Raw genomic sequence first — 24,253 nt, 5'->3', positions numbered from 1 at the left:
TTATCTCTGCTCAAAAGGGTCTACTTAAAAGAGTCTATAGACTAAAGCTTTTGGGAAATATTTGACAAGATCACAACTTTATCATTAAACAAGCCTGTGAGAATCAAACAAATCCAGAACAGCAGGCTCTGGCTGCCTTAAACGTCAAAAAGAGGAGCTCCTCTCCTCTCCTTAAGCTCTCCCTCTGCCCCCCTAAATCCACCAGTGCAGCCCAGCTTTCCCTTAAACAGCACTCGGCCAACAGATGACCCTTCACAGCCCACAGCAAGGTGTCTTGCCCTCACTCCAGCTTCTTTAAGACTGAAATATCTGGGCGCTACACTTCTCAGCCAGAAAAGACCAAAATGACATAAAGCCCAGATAAAGAATCATTAATAAATGTGTCCTGACACAATCGCCAGGTGGGAGGAGAAAGTACCTTCAATGCAGATTTTCCCCAAATCCTTGCCTAGTTGGCCAACGTGCCCAAGCCTGCCAACCCCTCTCCTAATCGGATCCCCCACTGGCTGACACTAGGCAAAATGTGACTGTTGAGAAACCATCCTTTCCATGCCCTATACCAAACTGCTCACAATATAATCCTGAGCTAAGCTTCACAAATATTCCAGCTCACAAAGAGGAAGCCAATTTTTCCTGGGGACAACAGCAGGAACAGTAAATATGACTTCCCAGTTACATGGCACAGAGGGATGGAATAAGAGCCCATGGCCTGGTGTATGATTCAGGAACTTCAGTTGATACCTCCATGATTCAAGAAGTCCAAAATGTCATCAGATGCCACCTAGACTAATCCAGGTGTGGCAAACGAGGGGCACTCACACCACCCACTGCCGCTGCAATCCCATAGCAAAAGTCATAAGTGGGTCACTCTGCTCCAGACATGACCTCAGAATCCTTCTAAACACAATGTTCAAAGTAGCCACTTTCAAGAGATGGCACTCTTTCCCAAAAAGGAAGCTTTTTGTTAATTCTAGTCTAATATAATATAATATTCCAGTACCAAAAAAATAAGAAATAGGGAAAAATGTATGGATTATATAGCAAATAGCCTAATGTGGCCCCCCAGGTGCCACCTATGTGGCATAGCTGTCTCCTGGAAGGAAGAGCCCTGGCTTAGTGAGCTGCATATGTTTTTAAGCCCTTGCTCCAAAATTTAGGTTTTAAACCCACTGCTTTCTGCAGCATGCTATTCAAACAAGAGTAAAGTTCATCTACGGAACTCTTGTTCATATAAACACCAACCAACCAGAGCTCCAGCTCCTTATTTGCCTACAGCCAGTTCAGTTTTACATAAAGTTGGCCAAGTTAAAAATCAGCTGTGAATATTCATTCACTGCTCTGGTAATCAATTGTCACGCTTCTCTCTGTTATGAACAGGAAATCATATACAGTTCAGTGTGTGTGAGATAAGGCTTCTTATTTACGGTTCCAAAGTTCTCTTAACGAGTGCCAAAGACAGGCAGGGCACATCCATGGGAGCTACTCTTTCACCATCAGCGCAAGCCTGCCAGGCAACAGAGTGGGCAGCCCAATACCCAAACCTCTTCCCTCTGTCTTCCTTGCAAGCCACACCGCCTGAATGTCCCCATTAGAACTTTAACTTGGAGTTAGCATTTGATATCATCCATCTAATAAAAATAGGGCAATAGATTTAAGTCTATCCCCCAAAAAACAATCATCAGAATGGTTCCTTCCTTTGCAGCAGCCGCCAGCAGGAGAAGACAAGCCATCTGGGGCAAAGAGAATGGGAGCTGGACTAGAGCAGGGCCCCCTGGCTGTGCCCTCGGTCCCCTCATGATTCTGCTGCAAAAGGCCCTGCTGGCAATGATACGCTTCCTCTGCCATCAGCCAAGGTGAAGCCAAGAACACCCCAGTGAGAATGTAAGGCCAGCCTTGCCTCTGGATTCCCCAGTCCTTCCCACAGGAGGGTAGTTGCCAATTTCCCACTCTGCTGTTTTCTGCTGCTTTTCCTGTGAGCTCTCCCAAGTCCCATGTAACCCAATCTATAAGCAGTCCCCAGTGTGTTAAAAGGTCAGGTTCCAAAGATGTGTTTCCAAATCAGGTGTGTGTACCTCCAGCCACATTCTCCTGGAGTTGTAATGTTGTAAATAATGGTTATGTCCCTAGGACAGCCTCAATAGTTCATTTTCTCCAAAATGTTCCTGAATGAACTACAGCACTGTGGGAATCATGAGTCTTACCTCCTTACCATGAGCCAATGCATTTATATTTCAGTTCAGGCTGCTAAGAGCTCCCTCACCGCCATGGGATCAGAGATATTCCTCTCTCTACTGTGCTGGTGGGGAGTAGTGGGGGTAGGCAAGAGGCTGCCCTGGCTCCAAATCATCCCTAGAGCTGCAACACCCCAAGTATTGGGAAAGGAGGCCTTATGGAATTTTGGGGTGAGGAGAGAATGGGCAACTGGATGGTGATGAAGGTAGAAGGGCTTGGAAGGGCCTGGGCCTCCTGCTGGTTTGACCCTGGGGCATTTGTTAGTCAAGTCTCCTACCAAACTACCTTCTGTACCAGCCCCCACCTCAGCCTGTTTCTCTTTCTTTTTCCACTGTTACCTGTTGTTTCTAATCAATGTTTCTGTGGCTCTGTGAAAAACAAACCAATCTTAATTTATCTCCCATCCTGTTCCTGGGCTTAAAGCCAAAATACAAATGGCTAATAAACATAAATTTTTAAAGAGAACAGCATCCCTAGTAATTAAAGAAATGCAAAATAGAGCCAGGTACCATTTTTTCACCTAACAATTTGAAAGCAATAGTAACACTGAGTGTTGGTAAGGATGGGTACCTTCACGCATTATTGCTGGATATGCAAGTTGCTACCACCTGTCTGGACAGCAGTTTGGCAGTTTGTATCAAAATGCAGCTTGGTGAGATCATGTGACTAAGTTTTGGCCAATGAAATATAAAAGGAAATGGAATGTGATCACTTCTGGAAACCTTTCTTAGGAAACAGCTGGCACGGCCATTTGCCTTTTTCTCCCACCTATTCCATATGTTGACTGATGTGTGGATGTCAATAATGGTATACAAAAATGAAGACCATACCCTAGAGATGGTGGAGCAGAAAGGTAGAAATTGCCTGGATTCTCACTGACTTGCCCACTTCTAGGAACCTCATAGCCAAATCTAATCCTAAATGATACAATCCGCATATCTTTTGTCCCAGAAATGCCACTTAAAATAATTTATTATATGAATCACTCCCACGTGCAAAAAGATAGACAAAATGAGGCTCACCACAGCCACTAAACTAGAACTAGGATACAACTAGTCTAAGATTAGGACATATTGATACAGTAAAATTTAACTATAAAAATGATTATTATGTGGATGTATTTATTTATAAGGAAATACATCCACAATATAATATTAATGAACAAGGCAGTTTACAGAAAAAGTATTTATGGAATAAACCTATAAATTTATCTTGGATTTTATAGAAAAAGTAATGGCATAAACCTATAAATTTATTTTGGATTTAAATAATGGAAAAATACTTGGAAAGATATACAACAAAATGGTGGGAGTATGAGTAATTTTTTCATCCCTTTTGCTCATCTGTTTTCCAAGTTTTTAAACAGAAAAGAAAAATGGCTTCACTATGAAAAATAATTTTAAGCAATTTTTTAAAATATAAAACAAATTCACATTTCTTTTGAAGTATCCCAGGTGTTTTACTTCTAACAAATGAAGTAGCACAGTTGAGAGGGGAGGGGGCAGAGGGTCTTTCCCTTCCTTCCATAGTCTATATTTCACTTCTATTTTGTAGTATAGACTGATCCCTGAAGAACATCAACAGCAGTTTACTCATTCTCCTGCCTCTGATGGATCTAGTGCTTAGAAAGGAAGGAGAGAAGGAAGAGAAAGAAATAGAAGAGAGAAAAAAGAAGGAGGAGATGTAGGGAGGAAGATGAAAGGAGAGAATAAAGAGGAAGGAAGGAAAAAAGGAGGAAGAGGAAGCAAGTCAGGCAAAACAGTAGAAAATAGACACTAACAGACAAGTTTGGAACACTTACATTTAGTCCAATACATGTTATGCATCCCTTCATCTTAGGAATAGGATCAAAATTCTAAATTAGAGAACTATTTGGAATCTTGGGCAGGCTAGGAGGTAGGGACAATGAAAAAGATGGGAAGTGTATAAAGATTCCCAATATTGTGGAAGAAATTAAAACCCTGGAGAAAGAGCCACACAGCTGCCACTCTTGTAACTTCGGGCTATATGTGGGACAAGCCCAAAGGCAAAGCGAAAAAAGGTGAACAAGATGACCCTGGAGGTTGTGATACCACCTCCAAACATAGCCATGAGATTTGCAAAATACAAAATGCAAATGATTGGATATCATTTTAACATTTACAAGAGATGTCTGGTCATAAAAGATAAGAAATATATGAAAAGAATATATAATTGTGTTAATCATCATGCTAGTTAGGCCAAAAAAACATATCTACATATCTTAATGATCAAAGATATGCAAAATTCAAATGAAGGGAATAGCCAACTGGGTTGAGGGTTCTAATCTAACCTGAAACTAGTACCAGGAAATACGTCCTAAGTCAGAGGAATACAGGATACACCATCTAGAACAGATGATGGACTCAGTATAATCCATCAATGCAGTAATCAAGAATGATATTTTCTGGTATTTAAAAACTTCAGAAAGAAATATTATGCAGCCTTTAAAAATGAAACTCATATGATCCTCTCAATAGACACAGAAAAAGCATTCAACAAAATTCAGCACTCTTTTATGATAAGAACACTTAACAAAATAGGCATAGATGGAACTTACCTCAGAATGATAAAAGCCATATATGACAAACCCACAGCCAACATCATACTGAATGGGGAAAAACTGAAAGCATTCCTGCTTAGAACTGGAACCAGACAAGTTTGCCCTCTATCACCACTTCTATTCAACATAGTTCTGGAAGTCCAAGCCAGAGCAATCAGACAAGAGAAGGAAATTAAGGGCATCCAAATGGGGGCAGAAGAGGTCAAACTATTGCTCATTGCTGACTATATGATCTTATATCTAGAAACCCCCAAAGATTCTGCCATGAGATTACTGAAATTGATAAACACATTCAGCAAAGTCTCAGGTTACAAAATCAATGTACAGAAATCAGTAGCATTTCTATATGCCAACAATAGTCAAACTGAAAACAAAATCAAAGACTAAATACCCTTCACAATAGCAACAAAGAAAATAAAATACCTAGGAATATATTTAACTAAGGAAGTGAAAGACCTCTACAGGGAGAACTATGAAACACTGAGGAAGGAAATAGCAGAGGACGTAAACAGGTGGAAAACCATACCGTGCTCACAGGTCGGCAGAATCAACATTGTTAACATGTCTATACTACCCAAAGTGATCTATAGATTCAATGCAATCCCTATTAAATTAGCACAATCATTTTTTGCAGATATAGAAAAAATAATTATATGTTTCGTATGGAACCAGAGAAGACCTTGTATAGCAAAAGCAATCTTGAGCAAAAAGAACAAATTAGGAGGCATCAATTTATCAGACTTAAAGCTATACTACAAGGCTATAGTAACCAAAATAGCATGATACCAGCACAAAAACAGAGACGTATACCTATGGATCAAAACAAAAAACCCAGATATAAAACCATTCTCATATTGCCATCTGATCTTTGACAAAGCAGACAAAAACATACACTGAGTAAAAGAATTCATATTCAATAAATACTGCTAGGAAAATTGGATAGCCACATGTAGAACACTGAAACAGGATCAACACCTCTCACCACTCACAAAAATTAATTCATGATAGGTAATAGACTAAACCTAAGACACGAAACTATAAGAATTCTAGAAGAAAATGTCAGAAAAACTCTTATAGACATAGGCCTAGACAAAGAATTTATGAAGAATACCCCAAAGGCAACCACAGCAACAACAAAAATAAATAAATGGGACCTGATCAAATTAAAAAGCTTCTGCACAGCCAAGGAAACTATCACGAGAGCAAACAGACAAACTACAGAATGGGAGAAAATATTCATATGGTACACATCCGATAAAGGACTGACACCTAGAATCCATTTAGAACTCAGAAAAATCAGCAAGAAAAAATCAAACAACCCTGTCAAAAAAGTAGGCAAAAGACATGAACAGAAATTTTTCAAAAGAAGACAGAAGAATGGGCAACAAACATATGAAAAAATGCTCAACATCTCTAATCATCAGGGAAATACAAATCAAAACCATAATGAGATATCACTTAACTCCAGTGAGAATGGCCTTTATCAGAAAGTCCCATAACAATAAATGTTAGCATGGATGTGGAGAGACAGGAACACTCATACACTGCTGGTGGGACTGCAAACTAGTGCAACCTCTGTGGAAAGTAATACAGAGATACCTCAAAGAGCTACAAGTAGAACTACCATTTGATCCAGGAATCTCATTACTGGGCATCTACCCAAAGGAAAAAAGGCATTCTGTTAAAAAGACATCTGCGCTGGAGTGTTTATAGCAGCACAATTCACAATTGCAAAGATGTGGAAACAACTCAAATGCCCATCAATACATGAGTGGATTCATAAAATGTGGTACATGAATACCATGGAGTTCTACTCAGCCACAAAAAACAATGGCGATCTAGCACCTCTTGTATTATCCTGGATAGACAGAGCTGGAACCCATTCTACTAAGTAAAATATCACAAGAATGGAAAAACAAGCACCACATGTACTCACCATCAAATTGGTATTAACTGATCAACACTTATGTGCACATACAGTAGTAACATTCATCAGTTGTTGAGCAGGTGGCAGGGGGCAGGAGGGGATAGACATGTACACACCTAATGGGTGCGGTGCACACTGTCTGGGTATGGAAATGCTTGAAGCTCTGACTCAGGTGGGGGCAAAGACAATATACATAACCTAAACATAACCCCTGTAATATGATGAAATAAAAAATATAAAAATAAATAAACCTTAAACCCCCCCAAAAAAATAAAAACTTCAGAAAGAAATATTATGCAGCCTTAAAAAGGAAATTCTGTCACGTGCTACAAAATTGATAAACATCAAGGACATTATACTAAGCAAAATAAGCTAGTCACAAAGGGACAAATACTGTATGATTCCACTCATATGAAATATTTAAAGTAGTCAAAATCATAGAAACAGAAAGTAGAAAGGTGGTTGCCAAAGGCTGACAGAGAAGAGCAATTAGTGTTCAATGAGTATAGAGTTTCAGTTTTGCAAGATGAAAAAGATCTAGAGATCTATTGCACAACAGTGTGACTATGCTTAACACTACAGAACTGTACACTTAAAATGGTTAATACGGTGTATTTAATGTTTTGTGTTTTTACCACAATAAAAATAACTATCGAGAAAAAAGTTAATGAATTGAAAAGAGATCACCAAAATTATATTGAAAAGTAAACTAAAGATGAGATGAAATAATTATTTGCTTAGAGGGTAACTATCATTCAACCTTGTGAAGATTTTGAACTAATTACAGAAATGTGTACGAGAATCAAAATCTATAATGTTCATTTTTTAGTTTTAAGAAGATATAATATTTAAGAGAATATGCTCTATAAAATAAGTCAGCCTTCTAATATCACTTTTAAGTGTGTAGTAGGATAATTGATTTAAAATGTTATTTTAAAGTTGAGTCTTACAAAAACAATATTTTAACATTTCAGAGAACTTGAGATTTCACCTTATTTAAAATTGAACTTACTAGATTTACAAAAATTATTCAAGTGGACAGGAAAGTGTGTCATCCTGGTAGCTAAATTACTTAAAATGGAAAACAAATCTAGTAAACGTACAAATTTCATTTGAAAAACTTGAAAGTATTTAAGTTTATAAAATAGTCAAAGCCTTTTACTAAAATTTGTTAAACTAATGAATGAAACATCTGTAAGTTGAATTTTGTTTAAGAAACAACTGTTTTTGGAATTAAAACTATAGTAAATCAAATATTAATTATTAAAATGACAGTAAACCTCTGAATAGACTTTTCTGTGTTGCACACGCATGTGTGTGCACATACACACCTATTCACACACACACAAGAGACACCACAAACTTCACATTTAGCAAATACTAAATAGCAATTAGCATATCTAGGTGGTCTGGCTTGTAGCAAAAATTCATTGCCTTCGTAGTTTAAGATAAAAATCCCAAAATGTATTTTTTATGTAAAAAATAATTCTACATTTAAACTTGACTGCATATCAAATTTAAAACATCTACATGTATTACAAATCTAGAATCAAAAACGTGGGCTTTTTTACTTTTGTTCAGATAAAAGCAAAAGGTAATATATTTTATATGACTAGAAAACAGGACTTGATAATATTAATTATCTCTAATCACAGTAATCACAAGCATGTGGATATAAATGAATCATGATGTACAGTTTAAATTTTGGCAAGTCAGTATGGTAGTCATAATAAAGAATTGCTCATGAAAATCTTACAGCTTAATATTCATTCAACTTGAGAGCTACAGTAGAAGAATTCTTGAATATCTTTTAACTGAAATCTAAACACTATAAATAATAGTGAAATCAAAGAGACAATCTTCACTTGCAGTTAGTAATGCTGTACATGCAAGTCTTTCACATTTTTCAAAGCACTTTCATATATCTTACTTGATCCTAATAGCAACCATATGTGATTAATAGATATTAAAACCTACCTTGCAGATTAGAAAGTAAGGTTCAGAGAAATTAAATCAGTTTCTCAAGGGTATTGTACATACATTGAGATTTGAACCTAGGTTTAATTCATCTGCTTTCTCCATTCTATGTTAAGAATATGACCTGAAATTTTTTTCCTGAAAGCCAGAAGGGAGAGGAGATAAATATAATAGTTTTCCTTGGAAAACTATTTCTTGGCCGTGTGCACTGCAGTTACAGTGCTTATGTTTGCATTTATGGTCAGATGATGGGGATGTGGAAAGGGGAGAATAGTATCCAGGATTTCTCAACCACAAGCTTTTAAACTACTCACACTTCTTATTTTCCTATCTCTCTAATATAACTACTGTTCCTGTGTATGCATTAGGATCAATGCATGTAACAGAAAAGTATTAGCTAACTCCAAGCCATCTCATGAAGAACCACAGAAATCTGCACAAAACAAAACGTAAACATTTACTATAAAAACTAATGTGTTGGCCAGGCGTGGTGGCTCACGCCTGTAATCCTAGCCCTCTGGGAGGCCGAGGCGGGTGGATCGCTTGAGGTCAGGAGTTCGAGATCAGCCTGAGCGAGACCCCGTCTCTACTAAAAATAGAAATAAAAATTATCTGGACAACTAACTAAAAATATATATAGAAAAAATCAGCCGGGTATGGTGGAACATGCCTGTAGTCCCAGCTACTCGGGAGGCTGAGGCAGAGGGATCGCTTAAGCCCAGGAGTTTGAGGTTGCTGTGAGCTAGGCTGATGCCACGGCACACACTCTAGCCTGGGCAACGAAGTGAGACTCTGTCTCAAAAAAAAAAAAAAAAACTAATGTGTTAAAGAAAAGGTATTGGAATGTATTTGAATCAACATTTATTTAGGTCCAGGGACCTGAGATTTTAATAGCATTTCTCTAAGAGATCAGTTATGTGACTTTAAAAAATATATATTTATGGATACACCCACATACACATGCACACATACATTAAAATCACTGCATTCCTCTGGGCATTTCTCCATTTCACTTCTTGGAGCATTTCTTCATTAATACAGGTTGAGCATCCCTAATCTAAAAATCTGAAATCTGTAATGCTCCAAAATCTGAAACTTTTTGAGCACCAATATGACTCCACAAGTGGAACATTCTATGCCTCATGTGACAGGTCACAGTCAAAACAGTCAAAACGTTGTTCCATGCATAAAACGATTTAAAATATTACATAAAATTACCTTCAGGCTATGTGTATAGGGTATATATAAAACATAAATGAATTTTGTGTTTAGACTTGGGTCCCACTCCCAAGACATCTCATTATGTACATACAAATATTCCAAAATGTGAAAAAATCCAAAATCTAAAGCACTTCTGGTCCCAGGCATTTAGGATAAGCGATACTCAAACTGTACTTGAAATTCTCCAAATCAAAAATAATAAAACACATGTAAATTCTTTCTTAACATGGACCAGGCAAGGACATTAATCCTGAAGGATGAACAAATTTAGAGTTTAATTAAATTTATGAACAGAGCAAAACCTCATCAAGGAATCACAGATGTCCTCATGTCCTAGTAATATTTTCTTTATGAAAAGTTTTCCAATCCATTGTTTTTTCCCCCCAGATTCTTAAAAGAGGCTTCTAGCCATGCTACTCCGGACAGAGCCCAGTCACTCCCAGTGTGCTCTGTGGACCAGCAGCTTCGGCACAGCCTGAGAACCCAACACATGTGCTCAAATCTGGACCCCGCAGACCCAGGGAATCAGAATCTGCATTTCAACAGCCCCCCGCCCCCCAGCATGTTGCCTGCTCATTCCAGTCCAAAGCAGAGGCCCCCTCTTCCTTGTGCTCCATGTACAAGAAAACTAGGGTTTTTCTCCAAGAATCCCCACAGCTGACAGAATGAAGAGCCATTTCAGTGATCACCTGCGGCCTCTGTTGTACATAAACATGAAATGAGAGCCGGGCCTGGGACGGTTTCCATGTGAATCTACAAGGGAACTAACTCCAGGACGCTCTGGCCACGAATGTAATAAAACTCAGAATCTTTGGTATCTTTCGGAGCTAGGTCCTTCTCCCCAGAACCCTGAAAGCACCGCGAAGGAAGGAGCACCTGACTAGGCTCCCTTGCTGGATTTGCAAAAGGCAAAGCAAAGTGCAGTGGCAGCAACTGGTCTGAAGACTCGCCCTGTGTGCCTAGGAGATCCGCGGTCGGCCTTCTGGTTGATACAATCACCACATGTTTGTGATCTAGTCACTCAACTTCTCTAAAGCTCTTTGTCTTCAGGAACCTTTAAAATATCCCATTTCAAAAGAAAAAAAAGTTTATTGATGTAAGTCACTTTTAAAAAGAGAAACAGAATTGAACATAGAAAACATATAATTAAATTTGTGAATAAAATCAAATTTCCTGACTTTATTTTTCAAAGGCAAATTTATCTAATATATTTTTTTAAATCTCTGAAGCCACATAACCAAAATGTAGCTGAGAAATTCTTGACAAAATATGGCATGGATGGCATTTGGATAATCTCTGGGTCATAAACTACTCTGCCACTTTCGTTTCTTTTATTCAGGTGAAATATCTCATTCTCCATTCAGAGTATATACCAGCACCATCCTCCACCACCCACCACCAACTGATCAGACTAGGAAAGTTAATTAATTTCTCAAAGCCTCAGTTTCTTCATCTGTAAGATGGGTATAATTATATTTGCCTCATAATGATCAGATAATGCATGTGCTTGGTACATAGTAAGTGCTGAGTAAAGATAACTGTTACTTTGTTGTTGGCTTAGATACATTAAACAGATACTTATACTCCAAAACTCTCTGAGCATAAGAAATCTGTCTCGCTCATATACATCTGTAATCCCTAGGGCCCAGCTCACTGGTTTCGACATGGAGGTGCCCTACAAATCCATGTTTAATTTGATTGCACTGAATCCACTGGGTTGAATCTGATTTTTCCCATGAAGAAGCAGAGGCAATGACTTGCAGAAACAATGATTTCTGTCACCTGGACAAGTAGAACAGAAACCTGCTTTCCTCCCAAGTGCAACTTAAACTAAGCTGTGTGGTCCTACCACTTTCCTGGTGGCATCTAAGAGCTGTCCTCGTCATCCTGAGGATGGCATTATTCACAGACCCCGTCACCAAGGTCAGCCTGGCTAGGTGTTCCCTGAGGCCACCCGGCTCCCCTTCCCCAACCACAGCAGATGCTCGGATAGAAGCCAGCTCTCCAGAAACATCTCAGGTGGCCTAGAGAAGACGATCCGTTCACATACACATCCTTGGCAACTTTCTGATGAAGAGCTACTTTTAGAATTTATGAATCTCTGCAGGTGAGGAGGGGCTGAGGGGAGGATGAGAAACACAGGGACATGTTGCTAACAGGGGAGAGCTGGGACAGACAGCCAGGACCTCACAAAACAATTCAGAAAGCTGTGGAAGGCAGGTGGGGCGCTGGCAGCCCTGGGTGGAGTGTGCCGGCCGCGGAGGGGTGGGGAAGGGCAGGACGAGAGGGCCGGGGAGGGGCGGGTGGACGGGACTTGCTCTCCTAAAGCAGCTACTGCAGCTACCTAAAAGAAACTTGTTTCAACGACACGTTTGCACAAAATCATCCTTTTTTGCCTTCCGGGTTAACTGACTACCAAGAAGTAAACTAAAATGAGGACCGATTCCTGTATTTCAATTTCTTTTGGTAAATGGAAACAGATAAAAAGGGTGGCTGTGTTACCTGCCTGTCAGTGAAACTCGGTTGAAAAAGAGATTATGACAGCATGACCAAGAAGAGAATCCTGTGTTCTTTCTTCCTTCTCTGTCCGCAAGGGTGCCTGGCCAGGGCCAGCTGCGACAGCACAGAAGTCTCTTGCAGGCATCCGCAAGGACGAGGGAGTAAGAGAAGAGCAATTGTCTCGAGGGTTAAGCAATGAAATAAAGACCTCAGAGGGAAAAGATGCAAAAGAGCTTAAAAAGGCCGAGTAGCTCCCAGGCCAGAGAGCCTAGAGGGTAAGCTGATAACATGTATTAAAATACCTAAAAGAAAAATGTTTCAGTTTCCAGGGGCAGTTGGTCAGCCAAGAGATCTAGAAAAAGGAGAATTTAGAAGCAAATGCTAGAGGTGTCCGTCTGGGGGACACCTTGCAAGCTGTCCAGTGGGAGAGAAGCATTATTTTCACCAGTGTAGTCTCAGGCGTGACGGTGCTAGTGGCACTGCCTAACCTTCTAAGGAGGGCTGCACTACTGAACGGAAAACCAGAGGTGCTGGACTATGGAAGACGGGTGCCAGCAAACGCTGAAACCCACTAACTGCTCTTGCTTGGATCCATGTTCCCCTTACCAGCTTGCTGGTAAAATCTAGCTTCCCACGTGCCAGGCCTTCAAGGAGAGAAGGTATGGCCAGAAGACAAAGGCTCCATCACCTCGCCAAGCTCTGTATAACCCCATGAAATGCCACCCTGGCTTTATATGTCAGTCCTTTGACCTGGGGTGATAGAAATGTATCCTGGGAGACAGAAGGACTCTCTCAGTGTGTTAGCAATTGTGCCTGTAAGGTTGAACCCAGGTAAGGGCACCAAGGAGATGTCACCCAAGGGCTCTGGGACGTGGTTGGCCTGAACCAGCAAGGCCTCCTTCCTCCCACCCTGTGTGGGCTCAGTGCTGCTTTCCTTTGAAAATTTCCCACTGGCCTGGGCCCCTGAGATCCGTTCATGATTATTCTCTAAGATGTTTGATTATAAACTTGTAATTCTTCCTAGTCAGCAACATTATTCATCCAAGACATGCAAATTAAGAAAAAATTAGCAAAGGAAAAATTGGCACAGGGTATAAGCAAAAAGTCATTCTCATTTACTGCTGGTGGGTATATAAATTGGAAATACACCAAACGTCTTAGAAATATGTACACCTCTGACCCAGCAATTCTAGGAATTTATGCTTGCTTAATGAACGGCAGGAACAATTATTTAACCACAATGATGTCTTTTAGAGTAGTTCACAATAGGCATAACTTGGAAATTGTGTAAATATTCAACAGTTGAGATTGGTTAAATAAGTATGTATAATGCAGTCATATACTGACATTTGCAGTATGCTACATTTACTGATCAGGAAAGACATTTATGATGTATTTTTATTTTCTTCTTTTTGTTTAGTTACACATTCTAATTTTTTTCTATGAATATTCATTATCATAGAATACTTATTATCATAGGTAGTCCTGGCTCTGAATCGAAACTAGGGAGCTGTCTCTGTGTAAAGAATACAATCTGGGCGTTGGCAAGAGAGGAGGCAAGAGCTAATCCAAGCACTCTCTCCGAGACAGCAAAGGAGCCTCAAAGAGGCAAAGTGGCTTCTCTAAGGACAGCTGAGTGAACCAGTGATGTCACTCGGCTCTGTAGATTCTTAAGCCCAGACTTGTCCCGTCATTCCTGGTGCCTCCAAATTACAGCAGAACCTTGTCTCGATGCTACTCAACATCAGGGTCTCAACTCAGAGAGCAGAGGTGCCCCTCCAGCTGTGTGTTGCAACAGAATACTTGAATGAAAGAGTTTTTAATGGTCTCTCTTCTAAATGACCTACACACAATAGCAAGAAACCTCCATCCCCAACTGCATCTCACATGACAGACTGGGACTTTCTGAAGCACATTGTAGTGTACCAGACTTGCTCTCAAGACGTCTCAGAGTGAATTCATGAGATGAGAAGGGGAGAGAAGCAGGAAAATGACAATAAAAAGAAGTTCTACTTTGTCACTCAGACGTATTGTCATTTTTTAACGTGAAAAGATCTCTACTTTTAATAAGCCTCATCATAGAAAAGAATTTGCTGGCCTCTCGGAAGTCGACTCGGGTCAGCTGCGGGAAAGTTAGGTCTCTGTTCTCCTCTGTGACCTAAGTGCAATGACTCCTGACCAATTTCCAATGAGACATTTATTGAAGAATTGCAATTAACTTTGCCACATCCGGCCTTGAATCATCTTTCTGTAACAGCTGTTTTCTCCTCAAGCAACGTCCATCTGGAGACGGGTTGGGACAGGGGACAGAGCTGACGCTTCCCTCCACACACAGCCACGAAAGTGGCAGCCAAGAGCAGAAGGGAATGTTCCGAGACACCCCCGCTCCCCAGGCCTCCATCTCAGCCACAGTTAACAGACGCAAACTGGGAAAAACAAGGAACCTCCAAGGGTGGAAGCCTTACTTACGGACACACACTTCCCCGCTTTCATAGAATCCAGGACAACACTGAGACTTGCGCCTATACATGGTTTTTTCCCCATGTCGATATGCTGTCCGATAACTGATTCTACAGAGAGGGAAAAATCACATTATTAGTTCTACTGACAGACAATTTAGTTAGAAATAATTTCTATTTTAATAAAAAGAGCTATTAAATATAAAAAAGGTATGAAAAGCGAAGTATATCAAAATAATTAAGAAGAAACATAGAATATATGTCTTGACCAATATTATGCTAACTCTTATCAATTCGCTAAGAATATATTAAGATTCACTATTTAAGCCAACCTATACTTTACTTCAGAGGATCAGTAGTTTCATGATTTCCCTACTTTACTTACCTTAAAATATGTTAAAATGTATTGATTAATTCTTACATGATACTCATCTAAGCATCATTCACTTACATATGTTTTAAGGAAGAATCAGAGAATTCCTTTAAAAATTATCTCGGTGCAGCCTCATCCCACTATGATATAGAAAGTTAACAGACAAAAGACCTTTCCATTTAACTAAAGCATCATTCATTCACTGATTCACTTATGAAACATGTGCTTATTGAGCACTTACTATATTCCAGGCACTGTTCTAGGCACTGGGGAAAGAGCAGTGAGCAAACAATATAAAGCCCCTGCTCTCAGGGAACTTACATCTTACCAGGCAAGACAGATCTGGTAGAATTTGTTTAAGGACACACATTTGACAAATAATTAGATCATATAATGCCAGGTAATGATTAAATGTGTGAAGCAAAATAAAGCCAGAGTTGGGGAATAGAATGTGACGGGAAGGGAATGCTAGTTTAGACAGAGTGGTCAAGGACAGCTGAGGAAGGAATGGCCCTGGGCGTGACATCACTCAGTGCAGCACAAATCAGCAGGTGCCACACTCAACGCATAACACGAATTCCCTTCTATATTAACATTAATATTTAGTTATATTTTGGGTTTGTTTCTGTGTTCACACTTATAGTAAAAAAATATCTGGCTTGTTTTACTTAAGGGTCAAATTTAAGTTAACCTAAACTGAGTCAAATGTTCAGTTAGGAACATATGCTGGCTGAGATACAAGTTTCTTGATATCTGCTGATGTCCACATTTAACAGTGTCTTCCCCAGTTATGAACAACACAGAAGCGGGATGAATTTTTGCTAACCAAATGATGGTAAGCAGCTGGCATTTCCTTTGTAGTTAGAGCGCGGGCTCCTTCAGGGCAGGGACTACCTTTCTGCTTTTCTATATCCCTGGTGATGGGAGCGAGGCTGGACCAAGTGGCAAGCCCTCAGTACCTGTTCACTGAACGAATGGATGCACTTTCTTCAGTGCTAAAATTAACATCACTGATCGTATCAGACCCTATTCCCAGTTAGCTAAACTCATAAATGTATTTGAGCTTCTATTACCTGTGCCGCGTGCATTTAAACCAGTTTAGAATGTCAGTGCAGCTTGTGTAGTAAATCTGGTCAAAGGGGTGTGGGTATGACTCTTGCACAGTCACCGAGTAGCTGAAAAGAAATAGGAAAATAAGGAATCGGTATTTCTCCTTTTTACATTAATGATATACTGTGTACTAAAAGAAATTGTAGGCTAGATTATCTCCAATTGCAACTCCATAGTGACTTTCAACAGAGAATTTCCATGTTTTACAGGTTTTTATTTAAACTAGAATCCCAAAAGGACCAATATTAACAATATATTTAAAAGACAAGAGTTCGCACTATAAATTTCAAAGGAAATTCTCTTTTAATATTCACTATAAACTCTAATATTCACAAATTTAAAAACATATCACTCTTATATTTTTCCGTATTTAATTCATTCCTCCCATCCCAGGGCTACAGGGATAACAAAGATCTTTCACAAAATGATTTCATTGTAAGTCTGCATGCAGGTAATCAGGTTAATCAGCAAAGAGACAATGCAAGTAATCATAACAATACATTTTGCTATTGATTCTGAAAAATCAGAAAGAACATATTTCTCTGGTTGGAACTAGGAAAAATTTTCTTTCAGACAGTGGAAGAATGAACAGTATACAATGTCTGAATAAAAACTACAAAGAAGTCTTTAAACCCAGTTCTCAGTATGGCTGAGATGATTAGTCTGAAACAATCATACCAACAGCTTGTTGCTACCTAAACAGTCTGTTTTCCAATACATTTTCATTAACAGCTTCTTGTTAGAGTAAAACATGCACTCCTGTGGGTCCAAGAATGTGGGTTGAAAACATCCATGAAATGTAAAGAACATTCAATATTCAATTTCATACTTTTTAATTTTAAATAGTCTATTACATATTCAAGAGCTTAGTGTCTGCCTACAAGAAAATCTGGAGGCTCTTCTCTTCCAAACAATTTATTCTGTTTGTTGTAAGTCTTAAAGATTTCCACTAAAATCTTCAATTCACATTAACAAAAAAAATGGGCCATAATCATTGAGTCTCTTGCTGCAAATCAACAGCCCGAAGTCATTAATAGGAACCACCAAGCAGAGAAGGTACGAAAGAGATCAAAGTTGAAATTTCAGCATGGAGAATTCAGGTTAGACAGAACCTTCTGATTTGAAAAGCTACGTGGTACTGGCCTCACGAATAATAAACTTTTTTTCTGCAGCTGGTCTCTGGCAGTCATCAAGTAGTTAGGCTTCAATAGGACATCCATGAAATAATCATACTACTCACATGTTTGTGTATTTTATTCGTGGATGTATGGATTGCAATTTGATTTCTAGGTGAATTTCAAGATCCTCCATAAATGTTAGGCAGATGAAAAGATTGCTGGATTAGAAGACAGAGTTATAATACTAATCTGACACTGAGAAACTGGGTGATCTTCAGCAGATAATTTCACTTCCCTGGGTGTTGATTATCACAATTTAAAATAAGGGGGTCAGGGATGGTGTTGAAGATCCATTCCCATTTAGTATCCTGAATTTCTAACATACATTTTAGATGATTATTTCTTTCTGCCTCATTAGATGAAACCTGGTGCTCCCTGCAAAAACAGGTAGAGATGAGGATAGCGTGTGCAATTGCCTATATGCTGTGATATAACTCCTTTAGGATAAAGCAAGAGGAAATTGCTAAAATGTTACTGTTTTTGGAATGACATATCACATTAAGCTATTACTATTTTCTTCAGACCACTAGCAGTGTCCTGAGGTTCAGGTTGGTGCAAATTCTAAAGCTTCCTTACCAATATTTTTTCCTTCCTATCCAGCTGCCTGTAAATAACTGAATCTTAAGGCCTGCAATGTAATATCTCTCTGTTCCATTTCTACTGGAGAGCAAAGCAAATCAATGTCTTCTGTGTATAGAACTGTGGTACAGGTACAGTTCCACATCATCTATGAATAAAATAGAGCAACTTCCCCCAAGTGCTATAGAAATGAAAAAGAAACCACTCTAAATTAAAGCCAGTTGGGAGAAAAAAAACTTACTCAATCAGCCTCTACAGTACTAATTTAGCTGAACTAAACTAGTTTGTTGGAACTATTCCTGATACAGAGTTCCCAGAAAATTTCAAAGTCCATGTTATCCCTTGGAGAGCAAAAGTTATCATCCTCAAATGGATCCTGGCCAATTCTATTTGATGTGGGTGGGGGAACTGAATCCACAAACAAACGAGAAATGATTTTACTAATTTCTAGCAACCTGGAAGATTTCTTAGGTAAGGGGGAATGTTAAAGTACATGGATTTCCTCTTCTTGCCACTTGCTAGTCACCAACAGCACACATTTGCAGGATGCCTCTCTGGTTTTAGGATATCAAAAGCCTCTTCCCTATAAAAGGATAATGAAAGCATTTAGAATTCCAATTCAGCAAACATTTATTCAGCAATTTCCATGCAATTCCTGCCCTCAAGGAGCTCTCAGTCTAATGAGAGAGGTCAACACATAAATGCTAAATACAACATGACAAGGTTTTATGGAGAAATATACACAGTTTGGAGAAAACAGAGGTATAAAATTCCCCATGTGTTGATTATTTCCCCTCAATCTGGACTCTTCCCAGTAAGATTATTTTGATAGTCAAACCCAATTCAGAACTGACTGAGGATAAACTACTTTTCACATCGGTCAGAAACTGAGGCTTCCACTTAAGTTTATAGGAGAAGAGTACTAAGCCTTTTCTACCCAAATTTCTTTTCTTTTCTGCTTTTTATACACTCTTTTTCTTTTCTATACAGTCTTTCTCTTTTTTTTCTTTTTTAAAGATATTATAATCATACTACAAAATTTGGAAAACAAATTTTTAAAAGGAGAGAAAGAATTCTATAACTCTCACATAACCACCAATAGCATTTTGCTGTGCTTCCTTACTGTGGCTGGCGGGGAAGGGTGGGGCGGGGGGGGGGTGGTTAGTTTTGAGTCTTGGGATACTTTTTAAATTTTTATGTTATTATAATCATGCTTCACACATAATTCTGAAACCTATTTTTCAATTTAAGAGTTTATCATAAGCATTTTTCCATGTTAGTACATAAATGTCTTCACCTTATAACTGCCAAATACTCCGTAAGTGACTATGCCTAATTTGCTCAATATCAATCTGTCATTAGATGATTAAGTTGTCGCCACTCTCCCAGGGGCCCACTTTCTGGAAGCTGTGTGTTTGCAACACCAAGAGAAATGTCTTCCAGAATGGGACTGCCCCTCTGGTCTTTATCACTACTGCCGTAGCCGGCGCCTGGGCTGCTGTTGGAGTTATGAGTAATTAGTGCATCTGCTACCAGTCCCTCCCCCACCTTCTCCAGCAGCTGCTCCTCAAGTCGTAAGGTAGGAAGGCACCTTCTCCCTTGTCTGGTCCAATCCCGCTTTCGTCGCCAGTGACCAACACTGAGCTTCCAGATGGAGTCAGCACTAACACCAAGACCCTCAGACACTGTCCTGCCCCTGACCCCTCTCCATCCTCACTACAGAACATTTAAAGCTTCTAAAGCAGACAGGGAGTGGCGAACTGTGGTACCAGGGGAATCTGATCCCACTTCTGCACTATTTTCTGCACTGAGATGTAAAAATCCTTATTTCTTACTTGTTTGTTTAATTTTCTCAAACACACTAAAAACATATCATCACCGTGATTTTAATCTATTAAGTATTATCCGGGGAGAAGCCCCAGCAAGATTTAATTTAAGGTCAAAGAACAGGGGGTGGGCAGGGGAGAAGATGGAAGTAGGGCGTAGGGAGCCATCATCACTTGGGCACATTCCAAAGTGGTTAATTACATTTTACCTGCCTAAATTACCTTGTTATTTTAATCAGATATGGTAATAATCATCATTTCTTATTTCTGCTCACTTCAGGACTGCTGATGCAATTACTACCACTTCTGTGTGAGTAATTGAGGGTTTGTGTTCACTTGTGCCTTCTTTAGAAGGAACCCCACTAGACGGAAAAGCTCAAATTCACAGAACAGAGAAAGGGGACAGGGAGAAGGAACAGATGATTCACAGAATTATTCATTTTCTGAAAGGATGCTGTGCAGAATTCCTTTATAATCAGAAACACCCCTTGTGTATTTTCAACAATTTAATTTTCTTTCACTTCATTTTATGTACAATTTCTTAGAATCACAATTGCTGCATTGAAACAAGTCATATCTTTATTTGAAAATAAATATTCAGGTATCAAAGGGGATGCAACTAGCAGACACTGATGGAAGTATTTCTGTTCAGTGCTTCTCAAACTTGAATGTGCAGACAGATCCCCCGGGATCTCGTTTAAATGCAGACTGTGATTCGGTCGGTCTGGGGTGGTGCCTCGAGTCTACGTTTCTGAAAAGCTCATCCCTCAGCCCCACAAACCACACTCTGAGAAGCAAAGCTCTCGGCCATTGGATGTGGGTGGTTTATAGTATAGTATAGTATAGTATAGTATAAGGAGAACCTACAGTGAACCCTCCTACCGAGAATGATGTCCTTGGAGCGGATGTCCCTTTCCCCGTATCAATTCAAGCCCATTTCCATTTTTGAAAATACAGGAGAATCTGTCACCTGCACCTTTATTTGACCATTTTACTTTATCTTGCTACACCTTCCTCCATTCTTATCAAAAACAATTCCACTGTCTTTTACCTTTCCTCTAGGAAAGGTTATCTAGCCTCATAACAGAAAATTTATCAATGAGAAGATTTTAGCTGTCAATCCCTCTTCCTAGCAGTACATACAAAAAATATCATCAAAAAAAATATTTCCATGATTTCCTGATTTGTCCACACTCAGTTTCCCTCTCCCTTAGTATTTTAGAGGTTACTCTAATCACTTGTGCAGCTGTGGGATTATGTCAGGTTTAGAGACTAATGTGCCCCTTGTGTGTGTGTCTCTCTCCATGCCCGCCCCCCAAACTGATGTCCACACTTGGTCCTTCCTGTAAGAAGGTGGGCTCACTCATTCCACTACTGTGCACAGAGCACGGGCCACATACGCAAGACAGTGCTCCAGACAGTGGGAATCGTTGGTGATGAACAGAGCGACACACTTATGCATTGGCAGCTCTGGTCACCTGCTGAGCAAGGAGGCAGAACAAAATTTGTCCTTATGAGTGGGTGCTGGATCGTTTGAAATCTTGGATTTTTTTCTGTTATAGTCTTTCCCTCAGAAACGTCATCTGTTCACACCTCATCATGCTGGATACTCCCAAATCTATATTCCCACATACTTCCAGGCCCATATTTCAACCTGACTTTATGAGCACCACATGGCAAAACCACACGAGCCCTCCTCCCTCTGAAATCAACTCTCTCTTATTTTTCCATATGTGCAATGACACCTCTATTCTTCCACACAGCAGCTTCTAAATCCAGGCTTTTTCTGCCTCCTTCACCTCCTCAGTCAACACGTTATCAAGATCTGTTGATCCTTATTTCACAGCATCTCACAAGTTTGCCTTTTCCTCCCATCTCCAAGCTATCAGCGTCCAAGAAGTTCAACCACACGTGCACCCACTCATGCAGTCAGTGATTCATTTTTGTTCTTTTAATAAATGTTTCCTACGTACTTTCCTGGTGAAATGGTTTGTGAGAGGCACTGTAAATACTATAAAGATAATCAATAGGCAGTCCCTCCCCTTAAATTCTGTATGGTATGCTTAATACCACAAATATATAGAACTTAATTACATACATATATTTTCACAGCTTAAAGTTTCATGTTGCTATGTAACTCCATTGACTGACCGGGTAATTATGTTTTTATTACCCTGATTGTAATATTACCAATAAAGATGGGGATAACTCTCACCAAAAGATAATGTGGTGAGTGAGAAACCACCATGCCCCTGGAATAATACCACTGCTGTGCTGGTGAGGCTCCGGGCTTTGTGTGTCCTAACAGTGGGTGACAAAGGGGATTAGAATGTGTACTCTGTGCTTTGCTAATCATGGCGCTGAGAGTGGTAGGAAAAAAAGACCAAGAGCTTGAGGTAATTATACTTATAGCTATTAAAAATACACATTACTCTCTAGTACTCAACTTCTATTTGTTTGAAACACTTGTGTTTACACTGTTATTTTTGGATAAAGATAATTTCTTAGAAATAAAGTAGCACATTAGAGCACAGCAAAGGGCACTTGCTTGTACTGCAGGATCACTGGATGGGTTTGTGCTATTTTTGTTTCCAAAAGGGATTGTAAGATCCCTGAGGACGACCTATTGTTTTATACTTCCTCTGTATTTCCTACTTCAAATTGCCCAGACCCAGACACTACATCATCTGTCCACATAATCTCTCCAATCTTACCCCTTCGATACAACACTGACTCTGTTCTTTTGTGCAGCCCTCGGGGGTCTGCATGGCCCTGATCTCCAGCTACTTCCCACCCCTAGGACCCCTCCCAGCCACCGCTATCCGCTCATCTTACGCAGCTCTTCAACAGCGCCGCAGGGACACCACCTCCATGCAGTCTTGCCGGTGCCTCCAAAAATCCAGGCTCCCTTTTCAAGCCACCTATGGCACAATTTTTCTTATCCCATATATTTCAGCATTTTAGTTTAGCACCTCGTTCCGTGCTACCTTCCACTTCTCACTTGAGGATCCCCATGCATAAATCCGGCTCCCAAAGTTATTGGAAACAGATTCAGAGCAGGAATAAAACCGTAAGATCATTTTAATTGGGCTATTAATGTTTTCCCGGGGTCTTACAGTTGGAATCAGATACATCAAGGTTTTCTTTCATATAATATACAAGACTAAGGTGAGTAATACTATCTAATTTATTAGCTATAACTAATGATTTTCTCATAAAAGTAATTTCACAATCTCTTCTCAAATTCTAATTTTATACATCAGACTATAGTGATAGGATAAAAGGAACTTATCAGCAATTATTTCTCAGGCTGCTTTCAGAACTATTACCTTTCCCAGTGGCTACACACGTTAGGGTCTTCGAGATTCAGAGGTGATGCTGTCCCAATCCAATGGCATAACAGTAAACAGACAAAGTTCAGGTGAGAGTTCAAAGAAATGACCATTTTTTCTGAAGAATAGCCTATAAGAAAAAAAAAAATACAAATCAGAGATGCATTGAAATGACCCAAACAGAATTCTTTTCAGTACAACAACCCCTGAGTGTCAGTTGTCACCAGGGCTGAAACATGTAAACAAGCCATGCATTTATATAGTCGGGTCACCAAATTTCATGGTCCAGGAGAGAGGGGTGTTTCTTATGTCATGCAGGGTGCCTCCCATTTTGGAAATTACTAAAATGTGCAAAGTATCACTAATTGCCACTACAGCAAAAGCCCTTCTCATCCCTGCCAGCCAACATTAAAGGAATCCACCAGAACAACTCAGAGCAACACAGGCTTCCAGATTGTCTCACCAGGCACATTTCCCGTCTGGAAGAAGAGGGCCCACAGAGGAATCCAGCCTCATTTGTCCTAGAGAATAAATGATGAAACAGAAGCTCCACTGACTCGAGAGAGGCACCTCAGGCTCAAACTGAGATCCATTCAATAATTCACTCAAGGTGCACTGAATGCCTGCACGAGCCTAGGCACTGTGCAAAACTGGATATAAAACACAGAACTAGTTCCCATCTCTGCCCAGTAAGATGCTTATAATTTATTAATCACGGTATAAATTTCTTAAATGTGGTGCTTCAGTTTCTCCACGTGCTGAATAGAAACAAAGCCAGCTATCTTACAGTGGTTTCTAAAAAATAGATTTAAATATATATATAAAGTATAAAGCTCTTTGGAAGTCAATGTTGGAGAAAATGAACCTAAAAACCATGTAGCAAGCTTGGAAAACAGGTAGGCTGGCAAAGGAGACTGAATAAGAAGAGAGTGAATGTTCTAAGCACAGGAATACGGAGG

General features: G+C 39.6%; 1 protein-coding gene across 1 annotated transcript in view; it reads right to left on the bottom strand.

Annotated features, from left to right (window-relative positions):
* MEGF10 (multiple EGF like domains 10) overlaps positions 1 to 23,407 on the bottom strand; it is a 114,149-nt gene extending 90,742 nt beyond the window's left edge. Inside the window, exons 1-3 of the mRNA XM_045566023.1 lie at positions 23,292 to 23,407; positions 16,343 to 16,444; positions 14,907 to 15,007 (exon numbers count right to left, since the gene is read on the bottom strand). Of these exons, the coding sequence (XP_045421979.1) occupies positions 14,907 to 15,007; positions 16,343 to 16,444; positions 23,292 to 23,407 (319 nt within the window). The remainder of the gene's footprint in view (positions 1 to 14,906; positions 15,008 to 16,342; positions 16,445 to 23,291) is intronic.
* Between the last annotated feature and the right edge of the window lie 846 nt (positions 23,408 to 24,253).

This window comes from Lemur catta, chromosome 12 (genome assembly GCF_020740605.2).
Source record: "Lemur catta isolate mLemCat1 chromosome 12, mLemCat1.pri, whole genome shotgun sequence".
In the NCBI taxonomy this organism is placed as follows: Eukaryota; Metazoa; Chordata; class Mammalia; order Primates; family Lemuridae; genus Lemur; species Lemur catta.
Note: the sequence above shows the minus strand (reverse complement) of the source record. Positions and strands in the feature narration are given on the sequence as shown.